This window comes from Podarcis erhardii (assembly GCF_964252035.2).
Source record: "Podarcis erhardii genome assembly, chromosome: 2".
Classification (NCBI taxonomy): Eukaryota; Metazoa; Chordata; class Lepidosauria; order Squamata; family Lacertidae; genus Podarcis; species Podarcis erhardii.
The window spans coordinates 121,822,552-121,835,339 of record NC_138498.1 but is presented as its reverse complement, the minus strand read 5'-3'; the positions used below and the strand labels follow the sequence as shown (position 1 = coordinate 121,835,339).

Here is a 12,788-nt window from a genome sequence, read left to right as displayed (position 1 = left end):
TTAATTTATATTGTTTTGATCCTACTGATATACCTTTAATTTGTTCATCTTTCCTTATCATGCTTAACAAGACCTCGAGAACTGAAATAAAAAGCAGAGGGGAAAGTGGGCACCCTTGCCTGGTACCCTTCTCAATTCTTATTTCCTCCGATACCACATTATTTACTATAATTTTAGTTCATGATAGATCACATTAATACCGTTGAAAAATTCCTGACCAACCCCAATGCTTTCTAAATTTTGTCTCATAAAACTCCAAGATACATTGTCAAAGGCCTTCTCCGCATCAATAAACATTAACATTGCTTTACAATTTTTTCTTGCTTCCAATTTTTCCAAAATATCTACTAGATTCCTAATATTATCTTTCATGTGTCTTCCAGGCAGAAAACCTGCCTGGTCCTTATGAATATATTCTGACAAGACCTACTTCAGCCTATTGGCCAATATATTGGCAAAAAAAATTGTAATCCACACTGAGTAAGGAGACTGGTCTATAATTTTTAACATTAGATCTATCTTGATCTTGTTTTGGAATCAGAGTAATGTAAGCTTCCTTCCAGGTTTCGGATGCTTTGTCCCCTCCTATAATCTTGTTGCAAACTTCTAACAATGGCTGAATGAGCCAGTCTTTCAGGATCTTATAATATTTTGCTGACAAACCATCTGGTTCCGGGGCCTTGCCAAGTTGCATTGAATTTATTGCATTTTCAACCTCCTGTCTTGTAATTAATCCATTTAGTAGGATCCTTTTACCTTCGGGGATCTTCTGCAAACCATTAGTTCTAATAAATTGCTCAAATTTAACTTTATCTTCTGTACTCTTTTTATACAGTTGTTTGTAATATTTCTGAAAGCATTTTCTTATGTCCACGTGGTTCTCTACAGACTTTCCATCTGATACAATATTTGTAATAGTACTTTGTTTTTGCCTCTTTTTTAATTGCTGAGCTAAAAGTTTCCCACATTTATTTGCAGATTGAAAGTTCCTTTGTCTCATCATTCTTAATGCCCATTCTATTTCTTGATTGATAATCTGTGAATAATGAGTCTGTAAAGCTTTAATTTCCTTTTGTACCTGCAAATTCTTTGGATTGCCTCTAAGGATCTTCTCTTTATCTTTTAGTTGGTCCAAAATTTTATCTTTCTTTTCATTCTGTATCTTTCTCCTAATTGAATTTTGTTGAATGGGGAATCCTCTCATTACAGCTTTACTGGGGTCCCAAATAACCCTTGTTTCCATGCCCTGGTTCATATTAATCTCAAAATAGTCCTTTAGGGTTTTTTGGGCCTTATTTACAATTTGCTCACTCCTCAGCAAGTCGTCATTCATTCTCCATCTGAAAGATCCCTGTATAGAGAATTTCACTTCCATAAATACTGCATTATGATCTGAGCAAGTTTTAGGGCAAATTTCCATTTTTGTTACTCTGGGAACCAAGTCTCTGGATAGCCATAAATAATCATTTTCTCAAAAATGATTGATTTGCATCTGAATAGAATGTGAAGTCTTTTTTAGTTGGATTTCTGACTCTTAATATATCTGACAGGTCAAATTTATCAGTTAGATAAAAAAAAGTCTTAGGTAGTCTGCCAGCATTCAATATTTTTTGTCTCTGAGTTCTATCCATTAAAGTGGATGCCACTCCATTCAGATCTCCCATTAAGATTAATTTATAATCCAAGTGTTCCAAGAGGCTTGTTTCCAGTTTTTTTTTAAAAAAATAATCTGACTCTTTCTCTCCAACAATCTTAATTCTTTGTTTTCTTCCTTCAAATTTGAAAGAAAGGCCCTCTGGGAATTCCCACCTGAAGAAAATATTTTTCCTCCTCAGAATGGTTGTCAGGTCTGTGTAGTTGGATCTCAAGCTCAAAAAGTGTTAAGGGATCTCTTTGAAAAGGATGATGGCTTTATCCTGTATTTTTAAACCTTTTTTATAATGCAGGCCCAAAATGGTATCTCTTTGTTCTTTAGTGTTAAAGACCACTATGCAGTCATAGGTGATTTTTGAATCTTTTTTGGGACCAAATCTGTAGGCCTTTTCTATCCAAGAGTCAACTTCATCTTTTTTCAAATCCCACCACACCACCCATTGATCTATCATCCAATTCCTGAGCCAATCCTCTTCCTGTTGAGGCACACCTCTCAATCTTAAATGAGATTCCCATTCCCTCATCTGAAGAAATGCAATCGAATTTGAATTTTCATACTGTAATCTTTCTATATCAATCACTCTAACTGTCTCAAGCTGTGTCAATCTTGTCTCAAGACTTGTGACCTCAGTCTTCACCTCTTTCAGTTCCACTTTCAAGTCTTCAAAAATTTTATTCAATTTTTCAATACCCTGTGAATTTTGTTTTATATCATCTTTAATTTGGATCCCTTCCAATCGGGATTCAGGCCTCATCATGGTTGACTGGTTGATGATCTCCGGCGAGCTAGGGACAAAGGTGAGAGTTGTTTCCTAGTTCTGCTGGATCTCTCAGCGGCCTTTGATACAATCGACCATAACATCCTTCTGGACCGTCTAGAGGGGCTGGGAGCTGGGGGCACTGCTATACAGTGGTTTCGCTCCTTCCTCCTAGGCCGTGCTCAGAAAGTGGTGCTGGGGGATGAGTGTTCAGACCCCTGGGCCCTCACTTGTGGGGTGCCTCAGGGTTCCGTCCTCTCCCCCATGCTTTTTAACATCTATATGAAGCCGCTGGGAGAGATCATCAGGGGGTTTGGACTGGGTGTCCATCAATATGCAGATGATACCCAGCTCTACCTCCCTATCAGATTGGAACCAGTGAAGGCGGTGAAGGTCCTGTGTGAGTGCCTGGAGGCAGTTGGAGGATGGATGGCGGCTAATGGATTGAGGTTGAATCCTGACAAGACAGAAGTACTGTTTTTGGGGGACAGGGGGCGGGCTGGTGTGGAGGACTCCCTGGTCCTGAATAGGGTAACTGTGCCCCTGAAGGACCAGGTGGGCAGCCTGGGAGTCATTTTGGACTCACAGCTGTCCATGGAGGCGCAGGTCAATTCTGTATCCAGGGCAGCTGTCTACCAACTCCACCTGGTACGCAGGCTGAGACCCTACCTGCCCGCGGACTGCCTCGCCAGAGTGGTGCATGCTCTGGTTATCTCCCGCTTGGACTACTGCAATGCGCTCTACGTGGGGCTACCTTTGAAGGTGACTCGGAAACTACAACTAATCCAGAATGCAGCAGCTAGACTGGTGACTGGGGGCGGCCGCCGAGACCACATAACACCAGTCTTGAAAGACCTACATTGGCTCCCAGTACGTTTCTGAGCACAATTCAAAGTGCTGGTGTTGACCTTTAAAGCCCTAAACGGCCTCGGCCCAGTATACCTGAAGGAGCGTCTCCACCCCCATCGTTCTGCCCGGACGCTGAGGTCCAGCACCGTGGGCCTTCTGGCGGTTCCCTCATTACGAGAAGCAAAGCTACAGGGAACCAGGCAGAGGGCCTTCTCGGTAGTGGCACCCGCCCTATGGAACGCCCTCCCATCAGATGTCAAAGCGATAAATGACTATCTGACATTCAGAAGGCATCTTAAGGCAGCCCTGCTCAGGGAAGTTTTTAATCTGTGATATTTTAGTGTATTTTTGGTTTTTATGGAAGCCGCCCAGAGTGGTTGGGGAAACCCAGCCAGATGGGCGGGGTACAAATAATAAATTAATAATATTATTATTATTATTAATAATAATTTCTGACAACAGTTGCATCACATTATCCTCAAAAGCTGTACTTCTAGAGCCTCATCTTACTGCTCCCTTATCTGCTTTGTCCACACTCATAGTTGCCCAGGAATTTCAAGGTCAAATATATGCTTTCAGTCTTAATCAGAACTCTAGCCACATAAGATTCTGCATTTCAGGGGGTTGGACTAGATGGCCCTTGTGGCCCCTTCCAATTTGACGATTCTGTGATTCACTAGTATTGAATCTAGGAAGGTAAAGGTAAAGGACCCCTGGATTGTTAAGTCTAGTCAAAGGTGACTATGGGGTGAGGCACTCATCTCACTTTCAGGCCGAGGGGGCCGGCGTATGTCCACAGCCAGCTTTCTGGGTCATGTGGCCAGCAGGACTAAACCACTTCTGGCACAACGGAACACCATTTCCATGCACCTTCCCACTGCAGCAGTACCTATTTTTCTACTTGCACTGGTATGCTTTTGAACTGTTAGGTTGGCAGAAGCTGGGACAGAGCAACGGAGCGCACTCCATCATGGGGATTCAAACCGTTGACCTTCAGATCAGAAATCCCAAGAGGGTTAGTGGTTTAGACCACGATGAAATACAGGGAATGCAGTATAAAAATGCAGAACCAACTAGAGAAGAAAAAACTGGGAAGAGAAACCAAATGAATTCTAATAATATAATATAATAATAATTCTAATATTTAAAAATGGAACATAGAAATAAGTCAGTAAATAGTTATGATTTTGCATTGTGCCATCATAAACACAAAATGAAATGTGTTGTTGTTGTCAAGCTATATTTATTCTCCAAAGATTGTACATTTATCTGGGATAAGTCTGCACACATTTCTCACTTAAGAAAAGTGAGCTGATGATATAAGGAGGAGGATTACAGTGTATGCCACAAGGCAAGTTTCTTCTACTACAAATACCTCAGCAATCTATTTAGACATCTGTAGGGTTTATAGCAACTGATTTTAGAGCTTAATTTTATATAGAAGAACTGATGGCTATTATAGGTCTAATGTGAGCTAAAAATGTTCATTGTAATTTTGTGTGAGCTCTTTTCTTTTTAACAAAATCTGTTCTTTTTTCTTAAATGTGACACTTTAATGAAGAAATAAGGATGAGATCATATACAATTAAATAAAACTGCTACAAGATACATGTTCTAAAAGCAGTAAAAAAAATGCAATCAGGGCATAACCTAAAGCAAACACAATCCATTCCAAGGACTCTGTCACCGTTTTTGGAAAGCAAACAGCTAAATATGGGGTGTTGTTAAGCTCCCTGGAGTAAAGCTTCTTAGCTCCCATGAAACTGTGTCTTTTCTCTGTTTTCCATGTCAGAGAAAAGTTATCATTCAGGCAAGTAAAAAGTACTGGATTTGGGATTTTGTTGGGGGTGACAACACTAATCTCGTCTGTTCTTTACTAGGTCAGTTATGGTTTTGTTTCTGATGCTCTTAATGACAAAACTCAGTTCCCTTTTCTCTACCGAATGGTCCCCAAAGAAGAACATCAATATCTGGGGATAGTCCAACTGCTCCTGCACTTCAACTGGACTTGGATTGGCCTCATTGCTCCAGACACCAACAATGGAGAGAGGTTCATGAGGACCTTGAAGCCCCTGCTAACCAGGAACACAATTTGTGCTGCCTTCTCACTTAGCACCTCAGTACAGGAGAGAGTAACAGTGCCTCTCAAAACATTTTTCAGGTGGAACGAAGTCAATGTATTAGTCTACTATGGGGAGAATCGTTACTTCTTTAGTATAATACGTTTTTTGCAAAATATGGTTGAAATACTTTTAAGTCCCATTGTGGGGAAAGTCTGGATCACAACAGCTTTGTGGGATCTCACCTTGAATTTGTCTTATGATCTGCTTTCTCCCCTGCACATCCGTGGTTTTTTCTCTTTCTTAACTCGTATTAAAAGAAGGCCATACTATGATAATTATGAAACATTTCACGCTCCTATGTTTAAGTTTGGATTGAATTCTTTTAAGTGTTCATATTCAAAGCACATGTTGTCTGTAAAAGGAAGGAAAAGGTGCAGGGAATATGACACTCTGGAGTCCCTGCCTGACGAAGTGATTGAGAAAATCCTGTCTCTGGATAGTTACAGTATTTACAATCTTGTCCTTGCTCTGGCACAGGCCATAAGGGCTGCGCTTTCCTCCAAATCCAATCAGATGGTGGCGAAGGGTAAAAAGAGGCTGAAATATCAAAGGATACAGTCTTGGCAGGTATTGCTGTTTTCCTCACAGGCTAAACAGGCATTGGTGCTGTGAATTCCATTCAGGCTTGACTTTACTTTGCCTCCATTTACAGTGGTATCTCTGGTTAATAGCTTAATTCGTTCTGGAGGTCCATTCTTAACCTGAAACTGCTCTTAACCTGACGTACCACTTTAGCTAATGGGGCCTCCCACTGCTGCTGCGCTACCACCGGGCAATTTCTGTTCTCATCCTGAAGAAAAGTTCTTAACCCGAGGTACTATTTCTGGGTTAGCGGAGTCTGTAACCTGAAGTGTCTGTAACCCGAGGTACCGCTGTACTGTACTGTTACCCACATTTTATTTTGCTGCTGAGAAGACAATCTGTCTCCCCTTTACCACCTGCTTCCTTAGCAAAGCTTCATACTATTACTAGCCAAGGAAACTCATCCGTGCAGAATTCTTCCAAGGGTGCAGAATAAAGCTTATGTATCTCACGGCTTTAGTCTGTCCCAAAAGGCTGAAGCAAAAACAATGGGCTAAAGATCCCATTGTCGGTCTGTACAAAGATCTTCGGCAATTAGGCTATGTTATCTAGATAATTTTCTTCTTTTCTAAATGTGCATGCTTTCTTTCCTGTTCTAGCTTCACCCTTTCCTGGGAAGCTCCCAGTTTTACAATACTTCCATGGAAGGAGTCTATTTGGATGAGAAGGGGCAGTTGACAGTCGAATCTGATGTTGTGAACTGGGTGCCATTTCCCAACATGTCCTTTGGTGCCATGAAATTTGGAAGCATAAGCAGTCAGGGATCCTCAGGCCCAAAATTCATCATTGACCAAGAGGCTCTTGTGTGGTCCAGAATGTTCAACCAGGTTTGGTTGCATTCCATTCCCTTTTAGAGATATGTTGAGATCTGATTCTCTGTTGGGGGAAACAACAGTATAATTTATGCCTATTCAAGTAATGAGCTAAAACTATACGTGGGAGGAGATGAATGGAGGAAAGTCAAAATAAGAAACATGAAAATGGAAAAGCAGGTCAGAATATGACTGGGGCATGGCTTTTGCAGTATTCAGGAAGCATGCCAGACTTCAGAATTGAACACAACATGGCTGCTCCAAATACCTTTCTGTTTCTGGTTGTTTGTTTCTCTGGATAACAGTTTCAATAACTGCAGATTTGATCTCTGACTCCTAAATCCAAGGGCAATACATTCTCCATGTAATTCTCTCTTCTTGATTATCTCTTTCTGCCCCAACTGTGTCCCAAGGAATTTGGCTGTCTGTTTTGTCCCATGGATCAAAAAAAGCATCAAACACCATAGCCGTGTCTATTCCACACAGACCGAGACTGTACACTGGCCCAGAAGTTACTTGCTAACAGTCTTTCATTGATGCATTTTTCTCTTTTTGGTCAGACCCTTCCTCAGTCCAGGTGTACCAAAAGCTGTCGCCCTGGATATGCCAAGAAGGTTCAGGAAGGGAAACCCATTTGCTGCCATGCTTGTGCTCCATGTGCAGAAGGGATGATCTCCACTCAGGAAGGTAGGAGACTTCAGAGGAATGTGTAGCAAAAAGAACAATAATATATGTCCTTGGTTGAGGAATATTCAAGTATAATCTTATGGCTGAACTTAATAAAGTTTCAACAGTGATTTACATAGTCTTAAAAAGCTTTCCAGATACCACTGAGACAGCCTTGAGTATGTAAGAATTAGGCAGCGTTGCTGCGTCTGGTAGGCTCTCCTGAACCAGTCAGTGTGGCAAAGTAGCTGGGGTATTTGGTTTGTACGGGGAAGACAAGAGTTCCAGTCCATGCTCCTCCAAGGAACATTTTTTTTGTAAATTACACCCATCTGACAACACCTGGTGTTGGGGTGAGATCAGATGTAGCTGCAATTAACTTGGAGCTTCAAGATCACTCCAAGCTCTTCCTTGGGAGGGGAATAAGAGGTTATCAGCATGAGGGACCTACATTGCAAGGACCAACTCTCTGTGTTGATTAGCAGAAATAGTAAGTCCTATCACTGTTTCCATTTGTAGGGGCTGGCTGGATTCAAAATTGACCTGCTTTTTTTGCTAGTCTACAGGAAAATGTTCATGCAGACACTCTTCTTTTTCCAGATGCAGACCACTGCACCAAATGTCCAGAAGATCAACACCCTAACAAGGACAGAGATCAATGCATCCCCAAAATTATCACCTTCCTGTCCTATGATGAATATCTGGGGACCCTCTTGGCTTCCACTGCCCTGTTTTTGGCCTTAATCACAGGCCTTGTTTTAGGAATATTCATTAAATATCTTGACACTCCCATAGTCAAAGCCAACAACAGGGACCTTTCCTACATCCTCCTTGTCTCCCTCCTCCTTTCCTTTTTGTCCTCCTTTCTGTTTATAGGCCGGCCAAGGAAAGTGACCTGCCTTCTAAGGCAGACGGCCTTTGGCATCATCTTCTCAGTTGCTGTCTCTTCTTTGTTGGCAAAAACTATAACCGTTGTGCTGGCCTTCCTGGCCACTAAGCCAGGAAACAGGGTGAGGAGATGGCTGGGAAAGAGTCTGGCTAATTCCATTGTCATTTCCTGTTCCAGTATCCAAATTCTCATCTGTGTCATCTGGCTGGGTACCTCTCCTCCATTCTCAGACTCTGACATGCACTCCCAGGCTGGAGAGATCATCCTGCGATGTAACGAAGGATCTGTTGCCATGTTCTACACAGTCCTTGGCTACATGGGCTTCCTGGCTGCCATCTGCTTCACAGTGGCTTTCCTGGCCAGGAAATTGCCTGGGTCCTTCAATGAAGCCAAGCTGATCACCTTCAGCATGCTGGTCTTCTGCAGTGTTTGGGTGTCCTTTGTGCCCACCTACCTGAGCACCAAGGGGAAATACATGGTAGCCGTGCAGATCTTCTCTATGTTGGCCTCCAGTGCTGGGCTTCTGGGCTGCATCTTCCTTCCCAAGTGCTACATTATTGTACTCAGGCCTAGTCTGAATACAAAGGAGCACCTGACTACAAAGACTTAATATGGCACCTCATTCCTAAAATAAGTTTTTGGTTTTTGCAATTGATAGCCAGCATGGTAGCAATAAAACCAGGACACATGAGTTGGGAATGTAGCTCCTTAAAAGCTATTGTTTTGGAAATCAGAACACAAAATAATCATTTAAATCATATTCCATCCTTAGTACTGTTCATTTTTTAACTGATTTAGGAATTCTTTTCTGAATACTGTTTATATATTTTGCCTAATAAGAAATCCTTATCACAATTCAATAATAATGAATGCTGTTCATTAAGAGAATCATTTTTAAAGATAGTATTACAAATAAATTGCTTATGCATTGTTTTTCAAAATGAAAAAAAAAATATTGCATTGGTATCTCTTCATTTTGTGCTGTGCGTATCAAGAGAGTCTGCTTGAATATTGCTGCTCTGGGTGTTCTGATGCCACCTGGAGGCAGCCCACAGAAGTCCTGTTGTGCTGAAGGTGGCAGGCGAGAAAAAAGACGACTGGAAATGAGCAGGTCATGAAGGGAGGGATGCAATGGGAGCTGCAGGGGAAATGGCAGCTCAGGAGTGTTGCAGATATTAATATTGCACAGTCTGAAGTGACTGGAAGCACGAGAACTGACTCCTTCTGGAAGAAAAATATTATTCAAAGTTTTAGTGGCAGAACTCTTCAAAAACAGAGCACAATAATCAAAGATACTACCCAAATATCCATACAATGTCTTGTGCTGTCCAGCACAGGCTCAGCATCTTAGGAAAATATGGAATAATCCATGCAGACCTAGAAGCAGAAATCTGTCTCTCCTCCACAGCCTGCTTTCCAGCCACCATTGGCCTCAGGCTGTTTACTCTCCCTTCATTTACATCCTCAGTCCATGGAACTTGGGAGAAAAAGACTAAAGGCAACTCCCTTTGGAAATGGAGGTTTGCAGCTCAATTCCTTCATCACATGATCAAAGGTTCACTCTCAGCACAGAGTAGAAAACAACCAACAGTAATTTGTTAACAAATTAAGGAGCTCAGAGTGCTTTAGGAAATAGCTTTGGGAAAGCCCCAATATTAGCAACGCTTCATTAATACACATTCAGCCATTTCCCATTTTAAAGCTACCTTTTCATCTCAGTGTGAATTAAATCAATTATACTTAGCAAGGAGGAGGGTGGCAAGAAGAGGAGGCAGTGAGCACCATGCTCCTTGGACCCAGATCTTTTGCCCCTCCCAGCTGTCCCCAAGGCAAATGTCTCACTGTGCCTCCTGGGGGGCTCCCCTGCACCCACAGGAACCTCAGGGAAGAGCAGAGCTCACAGCAGGAAGAGAACTCAGATGAATTTTATGTTCCCTTTCTAAATATTAGAGAGTATAAGTATTAACATTGCATTGTCCCTTCCTAATCACAAGATAAAAATTGCCTGAAAAAAAATAATACCCATCTCTCTCACTGTCAATGAAAACTAATAAATGAATAGAAAGAAAATCTACCCATGCGATGCTGAAACAAAACCTCACACATACACTATGTAGAAAAATGAAAGCTTACTATCCCCTTCTCTATTTCCTTCTTTCTCTCTCTCCCTACCTGTCTTCTCTGCCAACCTTATACGATATACAACATTAAAACCTTACATCAAATATAACTGATCTATAGAAAGGACTTTATGATATGAAAATAGAGACAATGTATGATGGTCTTTTGTAACCCAAGAAAATCTTTAATAAAAACAATAAATAAATACATAAAAGAAATATTCCCTGAGGGGAGGGTCAATGATAATATAATGAATGTATCTAGTAGTGCCACTATCACAATGAATACAGCTTAAAAGAAAAAAATGAAATTGCCATCAATAAATAGCACAAAAAAAACAACAACCGACGACAAACAAGTTGCTTCGGCCAACCTTTTTTAAATTTATGTATTTAATTATTCATGTTGCAACATGATGCAACAACATGGTGACCTTGGGCCAGTCACCAAATTTATATCTCAATATTTTTTTAAACTGCCAAATTTATTCTATTACTGTTAAATTTTTAATATGTTTACAGTATGTCTCCAGATAATCTATAAGCATTTTCAATCTTTCTCAAATAGTTTTTTTTAAATCCAGATCTCTTATTCTATTTATCGGTCTTGCCATTTCTATTTATTCTATTAACATCATCTGCCATTCTTCCCTTGGCGTTGTATCTTTTCTCCACTTCTGAGCATTAGGTCTAATTTGATCCAAGTGGTTTGGAATCAGGATCTCTTATGGACCACCTGGTGGTCTAGTAGTGGAAAACTTTCCCAACTAATCCTGTCTCCTCCCACTCTATCCATCATAGAATCATAGATTTGTATAATTGGAAGGGACCCTGAAGGTCAACCAGACCAACCGCATGACTAACATATCTCCTCTCAGTTTTCTCCTTTCTGGGCTAAACATACCCAACTCCTTCACCTGTTCCTCATAAGGCTTGGTTTCCAGACCCTTGATCATCTTGGTTATCCTCCTCTGCACATGTTCCAGTATGTCAATATCCTTCTTAAATTTTGGTACACAGAACTGGAAACAGTACTCCAGGTGGGGTCCGACCAAGGCTGAATAGAGAGGTGCTATTACTTCCTTTGACCTGGACACCAGAATATCATTTGACCTGGACACCAGAATACCAGAGAAGCGGACACGGAGCAATGGATCCAAACTACAAGAAAGAAGATTCCACCTAAACATTAGGAAGAACTTCCTGACAGTAAGAGCTGTTCGACAGTGGAATTTGCTGCCAAGGAGTGTGGTGGAGTCTCCTTCTTTGGAGGTCTTTAAGCAGAGGCTTGACAACCATATGTCAGGAGTGCTTTGAAGGTGTTTCCTGCTTGGCAGGGGGTTGGACTCGATGGCCCTTGTGGTCTCTTCCAACTCTATGATTCTATGATTAGCCTCGGATAACATTAGTTGTTTTATTTAATTTTTTTCCTGCTGCTACAGCATCACACTGTTGACTCATGTTAAGTTCGTGGTCTACTTTCAAACTTTCTCCAAAAGCATGCCCTTTCCTCAGCAGTCACCTACCTTCCTGAGCAGAGATGGTCCCTTCTGGGCAAGGAGAGCAGCTGGAACAACAAAAAGGGCTTGCCTCCTTGAACCTCCTTGGCATATCCAGGGAGACAGCTATCAGTACATCTTGAGTGTGGCACAGCCTAACCACAAAGATAAAGACCATCAAACACAAAGTATTGGAGGCATTTTTGCCAGTGGGAACAAGTCATAGGATAGGTAAAGGGTAAAGGGATCCCTGACCATTAGGTCCAGTCGTGGACAACTCTGGGGTTGCAGCGCTCATCTCACTTTACTGGCCGAGGGAGCCGGCGTACAGCTTCCGGGTCATGTGGCCAGCATGACTAAGCCAATTCTGGCGAACCAGAGCAGCACATGGAAACGCCGTTTACCTTCCCGCTGGAGCAGTACCTATTTATCTACTTGTACTTTGATGTGCTTTCAAACTGCTAGGTTGGCAGGAGTTGGGACAGAGCAACGGGAGCTCACCCCGTCGCAGGGATTTGAACCACTGACCTTCTTATCGGCAGGCCCTAGGCCCTAGGCCCTAGGCCCTAGGCCCTAGAGCAAGTGTGGTGTAGTGGTTAAGAGCGGTAGACTTGTAATCTGGTGAACCGGGTTCACGTCTGCTCCTCCACATGCAGCTGCTGGGTGACCTTGGGCCAGTCACACTTCTCTGAAGTCTCTCAGCCCACTCACCTCACAGAGTGTTTGTTGTGGGGGAGGAAGGGAAAGGAGAATGTTAGCTGCTTTGCGACTCCTTCAGGTAGTGATAAAGTGGGATATCAAATCCAAATTCCTATTCCTCCTCCTCTTCTTCTTCTT

At 42.0% G+C, this 12,788-nt stretch overlaps 1 protein-coding gene across 1 annotated transcript; it reads left to right on the top strand.

Moving 5' to 3' along the window:
* Positions 1 to 5,728: 5,728 nt before the first annotated feature.
* LOC309335219 (vomeronasal type-2 receptor 26-like) lies at positions 5,729 to 12,177 on the top strand (the record flags this gene model as incomplete). Its single annotated transcript, XM_081850093.1, has 5 exons — positions 5,729 to 5,950; positions 6,565 to 6,792; positions 7,338 to 7,464; positions 8,044 to 8,453; positions 12,070 to 12,177. The coding sequence occupies 5 exons, from the start codon at positions 5,729 to 5,731 to the stop codon at positions 12,175 to 12,177; spliced, it is 1,095 nt and encodes a 364-aa protein (XP_081706219.1).
* Positions 12,178 to 12,788: the final 611 nt, after the last annotated feature.